The sequence below is a fragment of the Marmota flaviventris genome, chromosome 9, assembly GCF_047511675.1.
Source record: "Marmota flaviventris isolate mMarFla1 chromosome 9, mMarFla1.hap1, whole genome shotgun sequence".
NCBI lineage: Eukaryota > Metazoa > Chordata > Mammalia > Rodentia > Sciuridae > Marmota > Marmota flaviventris.
The window spans coordinates 110,346,130-110,368,152 of record NC_092506.1 but is presented as its reverse complement, the minus strand read 5'-3'; the positions used below and the strand labels follow the sequence as shown (position 1 = coordinate 110,368,152).

The window sequence follows — 22,023 nt, the reverse complement described above, 5'->3', positions numbered from 1 at the left end:
ATGAGCTTTTTCTTCCTTTCCATTTTTTTTTTAAACCCCCACTGCCTGTTTTTAAGAAATGCCTAGAGTAATGCCACATTTTCATACTATTAAGTAACTGACGATTCAGCAAATTTTCTCTAATCTAAAGACAGTAAAAAGCAAAATAGAAAAATATTCTGAAATTCTGGATGTCACTTGAAATATTAAAAAGCAAAATGTTCTTTCTTCCAAATATTTCACTTTTTAAGCGTTTTACTCTATTTTTTTTTTTTTTGCCTCTGAATGTGTGCACACAGAAGAAGGTGAAGGGGGGAGAGGGGAGGGACATTAATGGCTGGAAAGGGCAGCCTGTGAGTGAGGCTTGTCCTTTCCATTTGTCCCATCAGTTCAAATTCCAAAACCCAGCGAAGTACTACTGCCATCTTGTGGCACTGGCTGGCAAGAGGCATGGTCTGCTCAGTTTATATGAACTAAATCCAGAAATATCCCAGAAGCCCATTCAGAGATTAGAATAAGAAAGAATCTTGCTTTTTTTTTTTTTTTTTATTCAAAAGAATCATGTGCTTCACATCAATTTGGTTTCAAAAATTCCTCAGGTCTTCAACTAAGGGTACCAAGTCATTTATTTTGCCATCTGTGAACAGTTTCACATTGAAATAGACTGAACATTAAAAAAAAAAAAAAAGAAAAAAAAAACTACCTTCAAAACTCACTGGAACATTCTCACATAAACTACTATCTCTCACAAACAATAGAGTTCTTTCTTCAATATTCAATCTTTTCAATCTCATCCATGTCTTCAGGGTCAAGCTGCTTAATACTGCTGTCTAAAAAGAACAAAGGAGAAAAAAAAAAAAAACAGTCTTACTCCGGGGCATAAATGAAAACTCATTTCGGCCAACTTTGAGTTTCTCAAGACAGTGATGCCTTTGAAAATCTAAGTTCCTGTGACACCTTGCATAGGAAGTCTTGAAACAGGAACACAAAGAAGGGAGGTAGCAAAAAACTGGCCAACACTAACTGAAACGGTAGCAAATGCACCTAGAACACACACATTTAGATGCCATGGGGCAGTGAGAAGAGCCTGGGAAGGACCAAGGCTCTTCCAACTGGTCACTTCCCAAGACTAGATCCTTAGATGCTCACCACAGGAACAGGGCCAAGGTACTTTCTCCTCTGCCCCTTCCCAGTCAGCCTAACACAGAGGTATATAATCTCTTTTCCTAAAGGCTCAGTGAATGTACATACAACATTCAGTGTGCAAACCTTGAAAAATTATATATATCATATTCTACATGCTATATGTGTGTCCATGTGCATTTCTTGGGAGAGTGCCCACTGCTTTCAACGAAGGTTAAGTAAGGTAGTATAACCATCCTAGAGAGTAGCACTTGCTCTACTGCCCAGACACATATACGCACTTAGGGGAATGGGGTGATCTGAGGAGTGGATATGCCAGGTAAGGTGACTTCAGGATTCCGTTAGTGCATCTGTCAGTTCAGAGCCCCAGCAGGCTAGTAGAACCTGCCTTGTTTAGATGGTGGGGCTACGGGAAGGGCTGCAGGCCTCAGAAATTAGGACCATTCCTAAATTCTATGGTGTGGCAAGAGTAGGAGAAAAATGTGAATAAAAGAGGAAGCTGGTGGTAGAATATAATCTTAAAAGATTTTAAGATTTTGCTTAGGGTACATATTTATAGAATATGAAAATCTGCTCCAGATACCAGAATGAGTTCATACGAATTCTGCTTAATTTTTAAAATTTTCTTTAACTACAATGTAAGAATTATTTAATCAACTGTCTCATATTATGAGGACTCTGGTCTTATGAACAGAGAAGGCTTCCACCTTATGGTTTCTACCTCCATGCCATCCTAAGCTTTTGACCTTGGGTTCCCCTGGTACACCTCGCCCCATCATTGTAAACAGCTCCCTGGCTCCTACTGTGAAAGCAGTGCTACTTACTAAAGTGGTCCTGAATTTTCATGAGCAGGGGCAGCTTGTCCACTTCAATCATGTTGAAAGCCAGGCCTTTTTTCCCAAAGCGTCCTGTCCGCCCTATGCGATGGAGGTAGGTCTCATAATCTGGCTCTTTGGCTTGGTTTACAGGGAGATCAAAGTTCACAACAATTGTGACCTGCTTCACATCAATCCCTAGGAGAGGAAGAACACTGTAGGGTCTTGCAGGATTTTCCTCAGGACATAGCCACTTAAGAACCACATTTGCTGAAGGAATTTTCATTAATGAAGAAGATAATCAAACCTGGCTTTACATCACTGAAACAGGTACTTTGGTCCAGGCAGTTTGCTTGCATGCTGTGATGTCTATGATGCTGGATAATTAGTCAGTCAGGAGAGGCTAATTCTACAGAAGTCTAAATATGTACAAAGCATGTGCACACGCATGTGTGGGGGGAGGGAAGAGTGCCTAGAGTCCACAGAGCTACCTGCTCCTTTCTGCCTCTGCTATACTTTAGTCTCCAGCAGGCCTCTTATCCTCTACCCATTTACTTATCACCAGGCTTCTGCTCTGCTCCATTCCATGACTGGCTCTCCTCAGATCTTTTTCATCCCTTGCCCCAACTGCTAGGACAATTTCCAGACTGGTTTTCGCCTACCTAATCTCTCCTTCGACAGTCCCACAGCAAGGTTCAGAGCGCTTGTGCTCAGAGCCTACTGCCCAAATCATACAGGGTAAAGTTTGAGCCATTCAAGACTTCACAGTAGCTGAAGTATCATCTCCTTCTCTCCAGTCTCACAATGCAAAGCACTAGTCACAAGGGTTTGCCATTTCCCAATGGATAAATTCTCATCCAACTGAATTGCTACCCTACCTTCAAAACACCTTTCAGCTCTAACATAGCCCAGGAAGACCTCTGATCCCTGTGCCTTCCATTCCCCACATTAACAAGCTGTCTGGGTCATGACCCTAGTCCTCCTTGCCCTCAGTCTTCATCCTGGATTTTCTGTGCCTCTTTTCTTCTAAGGTCTGGAGTTGTGCTATCCAATATGGTAACCATTAGCTACAGTGGCTAATTAAATTGCAATAAATTATAATTAAAAATTTAGTTCCTTGGTCAGACTGGCCACATTTCAAGTGCTTCAGAACCATACATGGCTAATGACTACCAAGTGGACAGCACAGAATAGAGCACTTCCATAACTGCAGAAAGTTCTACTAGATGGTGCTAGTTTAGAGAGGTGAGAGCCTAAGTCGTGAACTTCTGAGGGGCAGGGACTTTGTTCTTTTTCAGTTCTTCTACAGGGCAGAGCTCAGGCCTCACTCCTAACCCAGCAGGAGGCTTTTAATTCTACTTGCTGAACTCAAAATGAACTAGGAAACATGAATTAAATTGGAGTTCATAGATATGTGAAGGATGAAGAAAGTGGAAGAGTCCTTCTCTTAAAAAAACAAAGATTTTTTTTCCCTCAGTAGTCAATAGCTTTAAACCTATAAACACTCCAGATATGCTCAACATTATTAGTTATTAGGGAAATGCAGATTAAAACCACAATGAGATACTACAACATATCTTATAAGATGGTTAAAATCAGAAAAAGTGACAATATCAGTTGCTGGCAAGGATGCAGAGCAAGTATGACTCTGCTATCTCCTGGTGAGAATGGTACAGTCACTGTGGGAAAACTTTCCTGTTTCTTATAAAACTAACCATACACTTATCACATGACCCAGCAATCCTTCTCCTAGATATTTACCCAAATCAAAACATAACATCTACACAAAAACCTACACATGACTTTTTACTATAGCTGTATTTTTAAAAAGCCCCAAATTGGAAATAATCCAAATATCCAACTGGTGAGTGAATGAACTACCAAAGGACTATTAGTAGCAATAAAAAGGAAGGGATTATTGATACATGGAACAACACTGAGTCAACTCAAAAGCATTATGCTAGGTGGAAGAAAGACACAAAGGCTATACACTGTATGGCTTAATTTATGTGGCATTTTAGAAGACACAAAAATATGGAGAGAAATCTAATCAGTAGTTGCTAGGGGCCATGTGACAGGTAGAGGAGACTGACTACAAAAGAGCATGAGGAAATTGTGGGGAGATACTTTTCTGATTTTTTTTTTTTTTTTTTTTGGCACCAGAGATTGAACTCAGGGGCACTAGACCACTGAGCCACATCCACAGCCCTATTTTGTATTTTAATTTTAGAGACAGGGTCTCACCCTGTCTACCAACTGGACAGCACAGAATAGAACACCTTGCTTTTGCTGAGGCTGGTTTTGAACTCTTGATCCTCCTATCTTAGCCCCCAGAGGCACTGGGATTACAGGCATGTGCCACTGTGCCTGGCCAATTTTCTGTATTTTGATCATAGTGATGGACATGGACACATGACTGTATGCTTGTTAAAACTCAAGTGTATTCCTGTACACTTAAAGATTTGAATTGCTATCTTGTGTAACTTATACCTCAACACCTGTGGGTTTTTTTTTTTTTTTTTTGGCAGTATAGGGTTCAAACACACACATACACACACACACACACACACACACACCTCGAGCACAAACATTGGTCGTTATAAGAACCTTCTCTTTCCCATCCCGAAACCTCTGAATGATGGAAGCTCTCTGTTCCACTGTCAGCTCCCCACTTAACAAGGACACCTGGTGGCCGTCCTGCATCATCTCCACGGTCAACCACTTGGCGTTTCGACGCGTCTATATAAAAAACAAAACCCACCACAGCACCCCTGGTTACAGCAGACTGGCTGTGCCTGTGATGCTTGATGCTCCTGGATCAGGGTAGGGGGTGGGAGGGCAGGAAGGAGAGGGCTGCAGAGAAATTGTGCTTCATGGCTCTCTCAAACCTCAAGGACTCTTAGAATGTGGAATGGGATTCTCCTATCACCTGGGTTTCTAAACATCACCTCCTTAAATCCACGAAACAAAGACAAACATGGTGCACCTACCTCATATGGTGCTATGATGACAAAACGATATAATGTATTACATTATAATGTTTTCATTTATTATGAACAATGGACACTCTGAAAGTGCTTTATATGTGCCAGGAACCTGGTTAATATCTTTATATACATTATGGGCATGTGTTTATACAACACTTTCATGAAGTAGTGACCTAACTTCATCCAACAAATTTGAAAGTGAACAAAAAAACCCAATGCTTAAAAATGTTAGGTAACTTGTCCAAGGTTATATGGTCAGGCTCTGGCACAGCTGAGCTTTCTTCTATTCTATGTCTTCAGTGCTATCCACTGGCAGGTGCCAGTCCAGTACAGTGAATATGGACATGAATGAGATAGATGAAACCTTACTCTCATGAAGCCTTAGTGTGTTTAACTGACAGTGAGAAAAGAAAACACAAGTGTGAAAAAGTCAGATAGCAAAAAATAAACATGAAAATAAAAAAGGCAAAATTCATAAGCAACATCCTTAACCTGATAAGGAGTATCTATAAAAACTACAATAAACACCAATCTAAATGGGGAAAAATTAGAATATGAAAGACCTTCATTTAGTATCATATTGAAGATCCTGTTCCATACCTTAACCTTTCTAAGCTTCACCCTAAAATATAAATCATTTCTATTCAGAACTGCTCTGAAGACTCAACTAGATAACACATAATAAGTGTTGAACATAGTGCCTGTCTACCTGGCACCTGTTAATATTACCACCCCCCTACCTCTATCTGTAGGGAAATGAGGGCCAATGAAGACACATCCAGCAAGTTTACCTGGCAGAAGATGATGGCCTGGCCAATGGTGATGCCACCATAAATGTTACAAAGAGCTTGATATTTATCTTTCCTGTTCTCACACAACACATAATATTGTCGGATGTTGTTCAGGGTCAGCTCTTCTTTGCGCAACTTGATAACATTAGGGTCAGGAATGATTCGCTCGGCAAACTGCCACACAGAGTCCTCAAATGTTGCAGAGAACAGAAGCATCTGGCATTCAGAGGGCAAAGCTCTGTAAAAAGAGAAGATGCTGTCACCCAGCTGCCAGGATGTTCCTCTCCTCCCAGCACTGCAGGTCCACTGCCACCAGCTGCTCCATGTGCACCTGCAGGGCATGAGGTGCTACCTGCAATGACAAGCTACACCTTCAGCCAAATAGCCAAATGTCCTGCCCCTCTTTGTCACCAAGAATTTGGAAAAGCACATTACTGGAAGGTGGAGCTAAGAAAAAAGTTTAGGTATACACTCCAGAGGACCTGACGTTTCTCATGCCAATTTCCTCCTTAGATGAGGCAGACTCACAGAGCCAAGAGGGGTGGTGTACACGCACATAAATGGGAATAAAGAAAATACAGGCTAGTTGTTCAATGGCTGGTGTTATATGTATCTTGGGAAGGAAAGAATCACTACCAATTTGATTTGGAATGGGGAGAACCTATAGATAAATAAGAGGGGGGCAAAAGGGGAAAGAGCAGTAACTAAAATAATACTGAGCCCATCAGAAATAAAGGGATAGTTTACATAAAATCCCAACAAAGGAGAAATGAATCCAAGGACTTAGCAGTCAGGAAAGAGGTTAATCCTGAGGAAGAGAAATGGGCTAGTGATAGGAAAGGGTCTCCAGGGGACTCCTGGGGTGCTGATAAATAAATATCATTTCCTGGTCTGAGCTATTGTTTCATGGATGAGGCTTCGAGTGACAGTTTACTCACTAGTACACTTGGAATTGGTTTTTATTTCTCTGTACATATTTTACACGTCAATAAAATGTCAACTTTTAAAAAAATTAAAATTTATTTTAACTGATACGTGAAAACATAAAAATTATACCTATTAATGAGTTCCATGTGATGTTTCAATATGTATGTTATATAATGCTCAAAACAGGTTAAACATATCTATCTCCAATCATGAAACTCATCTGGAAAAATAAGAGACCCAGAATAGCCAAAGCAATTCTTAACAAGAAAAGTGAAGCAGGAAGCATCACAATAAGACTTAAATTTTACTACAGATCCATAATAACAAAAATGGCATGGTATTGACACCAAAATAGACATGTAGACCAATGGTACAGAACAGAAGACACAAAGAAAAAAACCCACATAAATACAGTTATCTCATACTAGACAAAGGCACCAAAAACATACATTGGAGAAAAGATAGCCTCTTTGACAAATGGTGCTGGGAAAACTAGAAATCTATATGTAGCAAAGTGAAATTAAACCCCTATCTCTCACCCTGCACAAAAATCAACTCAAAGTGGATCAAGGATTTAGGCACTAGAACAGAGACCTTGCACCTAATAGAAGAAAAAGTAGGCCCAAATCTCTATCACCATGACTTAGGAACTGACTTCCTTAACAAGTCTCTAAAGCACAAGAAGTTAAATCAAGAATCAATAAATAGGATGGATTCAAACTAAAAAGATTCTTCATGAAACAATCAATAATGTGAAGAGAGAGCCTACAGAATGGTAAAAATCTTTACCACATGCACCTCAGAGAAAGCACTTATCTCCAGGATATAAAAAGAACTCAAAAAACTAAATACCCCCAAAACAAATAACCCAATTAATAAAAGGGCTAAGGAACTGAAAGACACTTACTTCACAGAAGAAGAAATACAATTGATCAACAAATATATTTAAAAAGTTCATCATCTCTAGCAATTAGAGAAATGCAAATAAAAATTTTACACTGAGATGCCATCTCACTCCCATTAGAATGGCAATCATCAAGAACATTAGCAACAATAAATGTTGGTGAGGATGGGGGCAGGGAAGTACACTCATACATTGTTTTGTACACTCATATAAAACTTGGAATGGAACCACCATTTGACCCACTTATCCCACTCCTCATTTTATACCCAAAGGACTTCAAATCAGCATACTACAGTGATGCAGCCACATCAATGTTTATAGCAGCTTAACTCACAATAGCCAAACTATGGAACCAACCTAGGTGCCCTTCAACAGATGAATGGATTAAGAAACTGTGGTATATATACACAATGGAATATTTCTCAGCCTTACAGAAGAATGAAATTATGGCACTTGCCAGTAAATGGATGAAAACAGAGAATATCATGCTGATTGAAATGAGTCTACGGCCATACCGCCCTGAACGCACCCAATCTCATCTGAAATAAGCCAATCCCAAAGAACCAAAGGCTGAATGTTTTCTCTGATATGCAGATGATAATTCATAATAAGGGAGGTGGCTAGGGAGTAAAGTACCTTTTTTATTTGGATTAGACAGAGGAGAGTGAAGGGAATGGAGGGGGTATGGGTTTAGGAATAGATAGAATGAATCAGCCATAATTATTCTATGTGCATATATGATTGCCCTACTGGTGTAACTTTACACCATGTACAACAAGAAGAATGAGAAGTTATACTCCATTTATGTATGATGTGTCAAAATGAATTCTACTGTCAGGCATAACTAATTAGAACAAATTAAGAAAAAAAATCTATCCCCTCAAACACTTATCATTTCTTTGTGGTAAAAACATTCAAAATCCTTTCTTGTAGCTTTTCAAAATATACATTATATTACTGCTATCCACAGTCATGCTGCTGTCCAGTAGCACATTAGAACTTTTTGTTCCTAAGTGTAATTTAGTATTTATTGATCAAGCTTTCCCCACCACTCCCCAAACCCTATTCTCCCCAGCTTCTGGTAACCAACATTCTACTCTCACCTTCTGTGAGATCAACTTTCAAGTATAGTCATTATGAAAACTAGTATGAAGGGTCCTAAAAATATTAAAAACAGAACTATCACTTTATGCAGCAATATCACTACCAGGTAGTGGGAAATCAGTGTGTAGAGAGATCTTTTCTCCCATATTCACTGTGGCACTACTGGCAATAGCCAAGAAATGGAAACACTCAACAATGGATAAAGAAAAAAAGGTATATACACACACACACACAATGGAATACTATACAGGCTTAGAAAGAAGGATATCCTGTAATTTACGACAACGTGGGTGGTAGCGGCGATCACTGTGTTAAGTAAACCAGGAATGGGAAGACATGTCACATGATCTTGCTATATGTGGAGACTAAAAATGTCAATTAAAAAAAATAAAATAAATAAGCTAGGTCAGAGAGGAATCACCTCTTTCAAGATGAACATGTAATACTTGGAACAATAAACTCTGAGTGCTAACAGGGACTGTGAGAGACTATATGGTTCAGCAATTCCCAAACACTACTTTAAGCCTGAAGCCTGGATCATCTGGGCAGCTTTTTAAAATAATGATCTGAAAATAAGCAAATAAAATTTAAAAAAACCATCTAATCAGATTCCAGTCAACTGTGACAATTCATCTGCATGTGTTACCTTCTCAGCTGTCTATATCTCACTAATGTGAGATAAAAGCAATCCACACAAAACATGGAGACTATGAGAGGAGAAAACTGATGGACATGATATTTTAATGTATTTTTGGAAGAGAGAAAGGAGTGGTAAGACAGAAAGAGAATGAAACTAGAATATGAGTGCTGCAGAGCAGAGAACTGATGAAAAGGTAGCCAGCTATTCCCTCACAACCATCAAAGCTCTGGGACTTGCAAGCTCCAGATTCTTAGAGGGAAAAGACTGAAAATGGGGTGCATGTTACAAGACACTAGGAAAATTCTGCATTCACATGCCGGGGCTTCTTGGCCATCTGCTGTGTCCCAACTCTTCATCTGGAGAAAGATGGCATAAACACTGGGATTCTGAGGCCTGGCCATTTCATTCCAAGGAAAAATTCTGAACACATTAATACAAGGAAAGAAAATTCTGAGCTATTCTATAGAACACTGGATTTTTAAGACTTAGTGTAAAAAATAAACCTTAATGAATTACTTATGGAGACTATATTTTGATACCTAAGGTTAAACAAAATAAATATTAATTTCACCTGTTTCTTTTTAACGTGGCTATTAGAAAATTAAAATTTCATGTTTTTCACATGATGTTTAATTGGACATTAATCATGTTTTAAGCCCCCCCCCACAAAACCCAACATAAATTATTACACAATAATTAGTGCTCTAATTATTACACAATATTTTCTCCTTTTTTTGCTTTTGTTCCTTGTTTTATTCAAAGACATCAGAAATGAAAATTGTATTATTAAGTTTTTGAACTTGTAAAATTAAAACACGGTAAGTTTTATCTAAGATAATGTACCTTAGATATATTATGTGTGAGCAACCATGTGGTCCAAAATTTTTATTGGTGCATTTATAATTATACCTCATAGTGGGATGCATTATGTGCAATATTCCCTTGAGTAGAAAATAAAAAGGACTTTGTTAGAAAGCCAGTTTCATACTGAATCTTTCCTGAAGTCCTAAATCTTTCACTTCCTTTCACTTATAAGAATACTAATGTATAAGTAGGAGTATGGAAAGGAGGGAGTCTCCCTTGATCTCTGGCCAAAATCACTTTTAATATGAATGAGAAGTTGGATCCCTTTACTTTAGGCAGCTAAGCATATACTAACAAAAGATCAGAGGTTTATTCTGTGCAGAAATCCTAGAGTTGGGGATGCCAGCATCAGTAGAAGGTGAGGGCAAAGCACACAGCCAAAAAGAGGGATTAAATGAAAATATGTATATTGAAAGGCAGAATCTCCTCAGCTGGTTCCCCAACCCTGCCCTTCAAATGCCAGAAACTAAGGGTCAAGCTCCAGGGAAATCTATCAGTGACATTAAAGTCCAGATGACAACCATCCCAAAGCACTGAAGCTTCCCAAATTATAAGCCCCAGCCATGCATACAAGGCTGTCAACTAGAATTTTATTTCTCATCTTAGATTATGAAAGGCTGGCCAAGATTCATTAGTTATAAAGAGGAAAGGTCCACTGTGAAAGACAGAGATGTAGCAAACAAAAAAGAAAACCTAGATAATTCAGAGACAAAGTTGAAAACAGAAAAAAAAAATTCTAATGTTAACATAAACAATAAAAATGGACAACATCAGTATGATCCAAACAGAAAAATAAAGCTAAACAACTGTGTTAATTCAATGACAGATAGAGGTTAACACAATTGAGCTAAAGGTAAATAATGAAAACAGAGCATAATACACCACTGGAAGGAAAGAATTTGGGATTGGGCATGGTGGATGGGATGTGAATAGCATATCTGAAAAATGAATCTTACAACTTTAAAATGAGATGGGCAGTACTTCTGAATTTCTAAATTTGGCCTCCTCAAAAGATACCAGTGTTCAATTGTAAACAGTAGACCCTGATTTAGCTTGGCATACCAAACAAATGATTCGCATTATTGCATTGTTCTCCTGATATCTCTATAAAACGGAGTACAGACAGATTTCCTGGTTCAGAGGAGGCATGTAAAATGTCCTGTGGGTGAACAAATGGGGGATGCTGATTATAGATGACTCACCTTTTAGTGTAGAAGTGCTCTATCAATGAGCTACATCCTCGGCCCTTTTAATTTTTTTATTTTGAGACAGGTTTTCACTAAGTTGCTTAGGGCCTCACTAAGTTGCTGAGGCTGGCCTTGACCTTGTATTCCTCCTGCCTCAGCCTCTTGAGTCGCTGGGATTATGGGTATGTGCCATGGTGCTCAGATCCAAACTAGTCTTTGACTATCTGTTTATGCAGTAGGTAGTGCAAATGTAAATTATGACAAATTCTATTCAATCTGTAATCATCTGTTTACCAAAAGTGTAATTTACTTGGAACCCATCTTTAATTTCAAAGATTAAATCACCTCTGTGCTTTTAAAACCATTTTCCTTGAGAAAGAGATGTCTAGTACTGCAGAGTATTTAAAAAATGAAGGGTATTTTAGATGTGGATAGCTTATCTGATGAATTTATAGATGTAAGAGATCTGAATGACAAAGAGCTGGTCTACCTAAATAAACTGGGATGGCCATTTCTAGAGAGCTACAAAATAATCCTAACAAGTCTGAAAGATCTTAAAAGTTCTCAACACACACACTCACACACACACACAACACACACACATACACACACAGAGTATCTACATGAAGTGATGGTTATGCTAATTAGCCTAAGTATGGTAATCATTTTAAAATGTGTGTGCATGTAAACATATGCATCAAAACACTATGTTATATAACTTAATTATATATGATTCTTCATTTGTCAATTATACCTCAAAAATGTTGTAAAAATAAGTAAAACAATCAGAGAATTAAATTGCAAAAACTAACAAATGGAAATAAAAACCTTCTGTTGCCAGTAAGTAAAATCCTTAGTATTCCATGCTCAAACATTTTTCTTAAGAGGATATTTAACTTTTAAATTTTAACTAAATTTCCCCAGAAATTACAAATCAAATCTGATGTCATCAAATCAGACTGATACTAATCAGTATGACTTTGACAGGCACAGAGCTGCAAGTCAAAATAGAAGTTTACATTTCACTATATTCAGCATTACCACCCCATAAAAAAAGACTATAGGCAGTTCAGAAAAATATCATTGGAAAAGAAAAAAAGAATGAGAGAAAAAAAAATTTACTGAGAAAGAACCATGTCATTTTAAATTAAGTATAGGTAATCTCTATTCACTATTATTGTATTTATGTTCTCCTGTAAGAAGACTTATGTTTATGAATTTTTTTAAAAAAATATTTTTTAGTTGTAATTGACACAATACCTTTATTTTATTTATTTATTTATTTATTTATTTATATGTGGTGCTGAGGATCAAACCCAGGGCCTCACATGTGCTAGGTGAGCACTCTACCGCTGAGCCACAACCCCAGCCCCATGTTTATGAATCTTAAGAGCACACAATAATATTACCTACAAAGTATAAACATCCTACAGTGAGTTTAAATAGAGTTGAAATACACTGTTGCATCAGAGACCAAAACATTATAAAATATTGCTATATTTTCTCACAAAATTCTATTAATTACTACTGTAAACTAATTATACTGTTATTTTGTTTAAATAGTAGGATTTATATAATAGAAAAAGCACTGGATTCACTTTCAAATAAACATGTTTTTCATTTCATATTTTTATGTTAAACTATAACATGTGTGTAATTATTTCTCTTATTTTTATTTAATTTTTGTCTGCTATGATTGTGTTCTGGATTGGCTGACTTGGAAAAGAAATAACCTAAAAAATTTCCCCAGAAATGACAAGCAAAAGTTTTGAGAATGAAAGGGTATACTATATGTCTAAGGTAAGAAATAACCCAAAGCATGTCACTGAGAAGTTTCAGAATACTGAGGAGAGAGAAGACCCCCCAAAACTTCTAAAGAGAGGGGGGAAAAAAGGGCACACTCAAAAGCTTGGAGATCAGGATGATATTCAACTTTTCAGCAATGACATTGGAAGCTGAGACTATTAACTGAATATTAAAGTTAAAAAATCTTTTGTTTTTAGCCTTAAAAGAAATGTGGGAGGAGAATTCCATAAAAGTAGAAGGAATATCAGTGGAGTAAAGGAAGGGGATTGAGGGGGAGGGGGCAAGAACAGGAAAAGGAAAAAATAGGGGAATAAATCTGACTTAACTTTCCTGTGTAAATATATAAATGTACCACAGTGAATCTCATTATTATGTATACCTATAAGATACAAACACACACACACAAAAAAACTATAATAGAAAAATCAGTAAAGGCAGGGGAGGAAGGAAGGGAGGATTAGGGGAAGTCCTGAGCACTGAATTAGAACAATATTCCATGCTTTTATAATTATGTCAAAATGAATCCTAATGTTATGTATAACTAATATGAAACAGTAAAAAAAGAAAAAAAATGTATTTGACTATGTGGAGATACCACTGACATGGCACATACGAAGACACATCCAGTGAAAAGCTTAAAACCCCTATAGTGATACTAAATGAAGAAAAAAAGGCAATTATTAATTCTAGGGGAAAAGATTAGGAGAAAAACAACACAACAACAACTGCTTGGCTCAGAAGTGAACAGTATTTATACTGTCAAAATGATATCAATACTGTTAATATAACCAGATCCTGATGACATAATCACAGAGAGGTGATAGAGGAGACAGGAAAGGGAGAGTGGTCTAAAAGAACTCAGGCCCCACCTCTAATAATGGGAAGTTGATAGACAATGAATATATATAAGGAAATAGCAGTGTGAACATATTATTTAAAAGGATGAAGGCTAATATCAGAAAAACAGAGGTATTCTTTGGGATTGGGTCAGAGGGTTACTGTTTTTCATCACAAATCTTTTGATACTATTTGAACTTAACCCTGAATAATATGACTTTATTTTTAAAAAAGATACAGATATCTAAGCTCCACCTCCCAGAAATTCTGATTTAGTAAGTCTGAGGTTGGGTCTGGTAATCTTGTAATTTTAAGTCCTTCAGGTGATCCTGATAGAGAATCCTAGGAAAATGATAAGATTTTATTTTCATGATAAGATTTTATTAGAGGCAAAGTCAAGTCTAAACAACCTATGATTTTTAGGTTGCTGTGTTCCTTATTCTATCCCAATCATCCATTGTATCCTCAATAGATCCTTAAACAGATTCTGTTTACTCTGAAATTTGGTGCAGACCCAATGTACAGATTTCATCTCTAAGCCTGTGTTGCGAAAGTAGAGAGGCAAGGTTGTAAGCTGAAGTTGGAAAATTATGGCAGTTTGAAGATCCCAGGTGCTGGTGAAAATAATGAAAACTCAAATTTGTTTTAGAGGGAAAGACGGTAAATTAAGCAATCAAAATAATTAGGACAATAGACAAATGAAATTCCTCATCTGGACAGAAAACCCAAGAAGAAAAGAAAGGATGAATTTGGAAATTACCGTTGAATACGAATGCTCTGATCTGAGAATCCTTGGGTGTCAATCATCACATCTGCTTCATCCAGGACAAACACACGAATCTTAGCCAAATCAATCAATTTTCGCTTAAAACACCAATCTAGGACAGTCCCAGGAGTGCCAATTATAATCTGTTTGGTGACTTCAGCGCCTCTGGGAACTAGGAAAAAAAGGATTTTAAGTGTTCCTTCAGATGTGAACAGTCTTATTCCAACAGGCCACATGCAGGTCAGGGCAATGTGTCATAGACCTCAGTACAAAAGCAAGTTCATAATAATTTTCCAAGTGCAAACTCTGAGGGTCATGGATGGGTTTTGATTTTGCAGAGTGTTAAGAAAAATTACTAAGTTTCTAGGTTTATGGGAATAAAGGTCTTGCATATTTGATTCTTCTGCTTGGTCATTTAAAAAGCCACCTTGCAATCTATGCATGGTAGTGTGCCTGCAATCCTAGCTATTCAGGAGGTTGAGATAGGAAGATTACTTGAACATACAAGTTTGAGACCAGCCTGGGCAACAAAGCAAGACCATGTCTTCAAAAAACAAAACCAAAAACAAACGAACAAAAAATCCACAATGCAGCAATTCTATTGTCTTAAAGAAATACTGCCAAAGCTGTGGAAACCTTCACCATTTTTGTTGTTTTCAATCAATAAGTTTCTTTAAATAAATTGTGGGATATTGTTCAGCTAGTAAAAAGAATGAGCAGTGTGAAAAAAGTGCTCCCATTTTTTGTAAATACTCAGTGAAAACAAATACATATATAAGCATTTGTATGTGCTTGTATTAGCTCAAAAAAAAAAAAAAAAAGAAAGAAAAGAAAAAGAAAAAAGGAACCATTTGCCTATTAACAATAGCGTAGTTATTTTTGGGATAGGTTTCTGGAAGGAAAGGAAGAACGTCTTTGAATTTTTATCTTCTAATCTTCTATCTTTTAAAGTTTCTTTTCACAATAAGCATGCAATACTTTAAAAATCCCCAAATAAAAGATGTTCTGCACAAGATAACTGAGTCTTAAAGAAAACAATACACAACGGCATCCTCTCCAGGATGTGGATGTGATGTAGCTAATATTTACGGATTCTAATTATGTTTCAAGCATTGTGTAAAACACTCAATCTATAACATCTAATTCTAATAATGATTCTATGATTCAGGTGCTATTATTTACCCCACTTCAGAAATGAGAAAACAGAGAAGTTAGAACACTCTTGTTAGTGGTGAAGTCAGGATTTTCAAAATCAGCCAGGTCTGGCTTACTGGTACATACTTCGATTCCCTCGAATAGCATACATCACTTCAACATCCACACAGAATTTTCCCATCCGCTCAACCACACGGCCAGTCTGCAGAGCCAATTCATAGGTAGGAGCCAGGCAGAGGCACTGTGAGAGAAGAGGAGAGGAGAAAGATTCATACAGGTAATTGTTCAATTTTGAACTTCCATTAAAATTTGTACAGGGAGAGGCACAAAGATGACTTTGGAGGCTTGGATTAAATATTTTTAATCAAATACAATTTAACAGTCAATAGGTTTGAAGTAAATGCTGGGCATGAGGGGGGAGGGACTAAAGGATGGATAAATGCTAATTTTTTTTTAATATTTATTTTTTTAATTCTTGGCGGACTCATCTTTGTTTGTATGTGGTGCTGAGGCTCGAACCCGGGCAGCACGCATGCCAGGCGAGGGCGCTACCGCTTGAGCCACATCCCCAGCCCAAAATGCTAATTTTTACATATTCCCCTCTAAAGGGTAATTTGATAAAAGAATGGGATGTAGGAAAGATGGGAATTAGAGGGAAGGCAAAACAAATCACAGCCTGAATATGGTCTCCTTCTCCTCTTGCTGGCTATTAAAAAATCTTCTTTATGCTAAGCACAGTGCTAAAAATGACTTTCACTGAATCCACACAATGACCCTATGAGAAAAGCATTCATTCATACAATGTTTAATGAGTGGTTTTACAAGCCAAGCATTGGCTAGATGTTAGGATTCAGGGGTGAACAGATCAACTATGATCCATGCCTCTACAAATTCTATCTTTACTGACAAGGAAACAGACTCCGAGTGATTTTAACTTGCCTAGCTAGCTGATTAGTGAAGAGGCAGGGATTGGAACCCCTTGGACTATACTTGTCCCATACTGCTGCCCAATGCTCTTAGGACTTTATGAAGGAATGGCCATTCCACATACTGTTTTATCATTGCAGTGATCATATATTTACAATGATACCACCTATTATTAAAATATCATGGCCATTACAAGGACTTCTATCTTTCCCGAAGCCCTTCCTTACCTGTGGGAACAACTCCAAGGCATTCACTCTGCTTAGCATTGCCAAGACAAAGGCAGCTGTTTTTCCTGTTCCAGACTGGCTCTGTGCTATGAGGTTCTGGGGACTGTAGGAAAGAGGAGACCACTGGGCATAAACTAAATACAAGAGCCTGGGCATAAATTAAAAAGAAAAGACTAAAAATAACCAACTTGGAATACCACTACCCTGGAAACTCACGGATGTGCCAGCATCATAGGAAGAGCCATCTCTTGGATTTTGGATGGCCTGTTAAATCCCATTGCATAGATTCCTTTTAGTAATTCTTCCTTTCTGTAAACGACAAAAAAACACTTAAAAAAAAGTCTATGCTTGGTCATTAGCCTGAGATACATACTTGAAAAATATATTTATGAATTAAGCAACTTTGCAACTGAGCTTTAAAATATTTAGAAATATATCATTCATACCTCAATTCCCCAAACACATACAATCACATCTTTACAATTGGGTCATTAAAATCATATGCTATGCTATAAACCTAAAGTTGAACTTCCTATTTAAAAAAACCAAAAAACAAAAAGGGAATTAATTTGATAAAAAAATACATTAGTTTGCCAGGAGAGTTATATTTTTCACATAAACAGAAAACTAAGTGACACTTGTTATTTCTTTTGCATGAATGACACTGATGTTTTCTACAGCAATTTTCAGAAAAGACAGTTTTATTGAGATAATCCTTTTATCAATTCTCTCAGACTAATTATATATTACCTTATCCTTCTGGGATAGTATTTTATTTTTTCTTCTTTGTGATATTGGGGATAAAATACAGGGCCTTGCACATGCCAGGCAAGTATTCTACCACTAAGCTACATCCCTAGCCCTTTTTATTTTGAAACAAGATTTTGCTAAATTGCCCAGGTGGACCTTGAACTTGTAATCCTTTCCAAGACAGTATTTTTAATGAATCTTTCCTGGAGTCTTAAGAAAAATATTAGAATAAGGATAAAGCAAGTGAGCTGGAACAATTTCACTTTTAGTGATTTGTCTAGTTGGATGTTCTTAATTGGTAGATTAATTGATAGATGACTGTCAAACAATTTTTTAATCATTATGCAGGCTCCCAATATATAGAAAACATCTGGATATTGGGATTTTGGATTTTTTACCTTTTACATGAGTCCATATGTTACCAAACCAAGACTTTGGTAACATATGGACTCAAACATCTGGTTCCCCCAAACCAGGAGCCTTGAAGGCCAAACCAGAAGGAAGGAGAAATGGTAATCTGTCACTTTTACTGAAATTATTCACTGAATAAGATGCCTTCCAGACCCCCAAACCATTTCTCTATTGCAAAAGTAAAATCATGTGCCAAAGGTCAGTAGTGTTTAGAGCAGAAAGTCCCAGGGATGGTCCTTGGAACAAGAAGCTCAGTAGTTGGTGGCCAAAAAGACATGAACAAAAGGTATGTCTGGATTTACCTCCTAGTTGGCTTGTCAAAATGTTATCAAATGATGCCTGTTTTGCCATCCCCATTCATGTGCAATGGGCAAGGGCTTGGTTTGGTAATATGTGACTTTCTCTTTTTGTTAAAATATATTTCCTTAAGACAACTGATAAATCCCTAGGGAATGTAAACCCACTTGGGAAAGTTATTAATTTTAATACCATCTGAAACAAAATATAATTAGAAAAGAAAAATCTTGTAACTTTTTATAAAGCTGGTGAGGAAGGATGTTTGAGTCATCAATGTCCCTGTATTTGGATTCTCATAGGTAGAATGGCAATATGGCTGTGCCGCCCTTTGGGCTGTAAAATTAAAATATTTTACTAAAGAAAATGTTTCAATTTCTTGGGCAACTAGTGTATCTTGGTGTTCTTCTTTGAGGTACATCTTAGTTGCATGCATAACATACACATCTCATTTTAATACTGAATATTAGAAAACAAGATCCTGATGGTTTTTATTATTAGCAGAATAGTTTATTATGTTCTATGCTTTAGCATTTTTCCATACCAAAAAGTTAAAATACTCACAGTCTCAACTCTTCAAATGTTTTTACTGAGTAAAGTGGAGAGCTGGGATCTTTTTGCAAAACTTCCACTCGATGACTGGATTCTACTAAGGACTGACGGATTAACTTGTTCAAGAGTGAATTAGTTGCCAAGTCCACTAGAAAAGCAAAAATAAAAAAGGGGAGGGCATCAAGCCTCCTGAAAAATATCTAAAAAGTTGCTCTCTCCCATTCAGTGGTTGTTTACCAATCAATCAAACCTAACCTACTTTCATCTTTCTTCTACAAGAAGGTTCTGGAAAGAATGACATGGCACTGAGAATTTCTTCTTTCATGAAGATCCAATTTCTTGTGCTCTGTCACCACACCATCGTCTAACCTCAAGCAAACCAACATCTATCTCCACCATTCTTACTTGCTAAGTAGAAATTCTTAACCTACTCCTTGAATATCCCAACTTCCTCTAAAGAAATAGTCTCCTCCTAATTTAGTATTTCTTCACTCACTATTAATAAAGAAAATAGAAATGAAGACAGCTCTTTCCAATTGCGATATTACTCATTCACATTGTGAAAGTGATAATAAACCAAACAGAATACTAGTAAATACATGCAAACGCATTTATCTCCTACCTATATCATCTTCATCATCATCTTCGATGTTAAGAGAACCATCTAAAAGAACAGAAGAGAAACAATGAATGCAAAGATAAATGCTGAGCAGAAATGTAAACAGTACCATCCCCATACCCCCCAAGTCTACAGTATATATGGACAGTGTTATCATAGGGATAGTGGATAAAATCATTGGGAAGCTAGTGTAGGGTCTCAAATATTAAGGGACCCAAAGGTATTTCAGCTGGCAGGGACATGATGAAAGCAATACTTTGTAATCAATCGAGACTAACCACTGTATCCTAATAGCACTCACCTATGTTTGGGACTGCGGTACTTTTAATACCCCGAAGGTTCTTCCGGGGGTGGATGAGATTTGAAAACTATTGAAAGACACAAATTTCAACCAAAATTAAGCAAATCATCAGGCAGCCCAGTGCTTCCCTACAACAGGGACTGGAGGGGTTCAGGGAAGATCACCCCATAACTATTTCCTTTGCAATGTTATCGACTAATGGGTTCATTTCAAGTATAGATTCCCTGTATGAACTATCCTAAAACTGGAGATTTTCTGTAGTCCCTGCACCATGCAGTTCCATTTTATTAGGCCTCAACTTTACACGTAGGCAGTACTTGGGAATCACAGCGCCGACAAGATGTTAGTGGCTAAGAAAGTGCGTTGGCAGATACAAGACAGAAATTAGCTTAATAGTCAAATTACAGTAGAAAACTCAAAAGAGTCTAGTTAGGACTCCCAGCTGCTTTCCCTCCCTGGATTTCCAGGTATCTTCACTTTGCCCTTTCAAACCAAAGGTCTTTTCTCCCTGTGGGTCTCCTTTTCTGTGGCCCTCTTCCAAACCCATTCCACATCTCCCCTCCACCATTTGACACCCCACTTCAAAAGCTAGCAGGGCTCTCCTTGTCTAGATTTCCCTCTGGGAGTTCCTGCTATAGCCCCCGCCCCTCTGCCCTCCCCTGCTCGGTGGCGGTTACGTGGCTGTTCAGCCGCTCGCTCTCCGCAGCCCCTGCGTCGCCTCCCCAAAGTAACGACGCCATAGCTGCGATCGCTGCTCCCGCCCCCAGCACGTGCTTCCACCCCAGGCTCGAGGCTGGGCCCAGCGCCACTCGGTGGCCAATGGGCTTGCTCAGGGGGCAGGCTCATCCCCGCGACCACCCGCAATGCAGCGCGCAGGCGCCTGGGCTTAGGCGCGGAGGGGGCGGAGGGAGCGGGGCGGAGGATGAGCGTGAGGGAAGACGATAAAGAGCACTGAAGCGCTGGATTGATTCGCGATTTTTGGGGTTTGACTAGCCAGTCATTCGCGCCAGGTGTTAGAAACTGCGGAGGGGACATCACCGTGGTCAATGTTCTCCCGGTGCTGTCCTTTGTTAAGCGAACCACCAACAGCTTGGGACCCACTACCCAGCAATTTTCCCGGTGAAGAGGCTGTGCCCCACACCCTGCTTCAGGCTTTCATATCTCTGTTTCACTGAATATCTCCTGCACATCACAAAATGTAAGATAGGCTTAGCGAATTACATAGGAAAGTAGAGGGACAAAATGGGTTTGACCTGAATGAATGAGCTCGAATGCGAAAGTTGCAGAGTTCAACTCCCTGCTCTAGATAGCTGTAAAGTTCCCCGATACCGGCCTAATTTGATTTTTATTCCGAGATGTCCTTTGTTAAAGCAACCCCGAGAAAACGTCTTTCCTTTAGTTAGGTACAACCTTAATTGGCCACAGGTATTTGCATAATCCAGAATAAATCCTTGAACTAGCGACTGCTAAATTTGGACAAAAGAACCAGGTCTCCTCCACCCCGTGCTCCCCAGTTTCCTGTGGAATTTCGAGCATTAGGTCGGCATCTCTGGAATTGGGGGTAAATTCACAAAAACCCACAAACAAAACTGTCTTCATGATCTCTCCGTGGTGCTGAAGTAGCACCCCCAAGCTCTGTTCCGTCAGTGTCAGGGCTTTTCAGACGTTTGTTTTGAGGTTTATAATATTCCTTTTTAGCCTTTACACTTCGATTGCAATAGTAAATACTTTACTTTCTCACGGATAACTATCTGCTAGTTAAAAAGATACAAAATCGGGCCAAAATTTGCAGTCTCAATTTTCGTATAAGGAGAGCAGACATTTGAAATTCACCTCTTATTTACTGTTTTAGCGCAGCGCTAGAATTCCTCCTTTTATTCTTGTATACAATAGGCTCCGTATGATGTCTTGTCGGGGTGGAAAAACGGTGGTTGCTTTAAAAATCTTCCCCGGAGGTGATTTTGGGTTTGAGCCGCACCCGGGCCCTAGAACTACATTTCCCACACCCGCGGCGGCACCTCCCATAAGGCCTCAGCG

General features: G+C 38.3%; 1 protein-coding gene across 1 annotated transcript; it reads right to left on the bottom strand.

The window, feature by feature from the left end:
* Positions 1-518: 518 nt before the first annotated feature.
* Ddx25 (DEAD-box helicase 25) lies at positions 519-20,726 on the bottom strand. Its single transcript, XM_027945520.2, has 12 exons — positions 20,664-20,726; positions 19,987-20,053; positions 19,689-19,730; positions 19,079-19,214; positions 17,276-17,368; positions 17,060-17,162; positions 16,032-16,146; positions 14,745-14,922; positions 5,716-5,953; positions 4,514-4,676; positions 1,947-2,135; positions 519-809 (listed from the first exon to the last, which is right to left on the bottom strand). The coding sequence occupies exons 1-12, from the start codon at positions 20,724-20,726 to the stop codon at positions 748-750; spliced, it is 1,449 nt and encodes a 482-aa protein (XP_027801321.2). The 3' UTR covers positions 519-747.
* Positions 20,727-22,023: the final 1,297 nt, after the last annotated feature.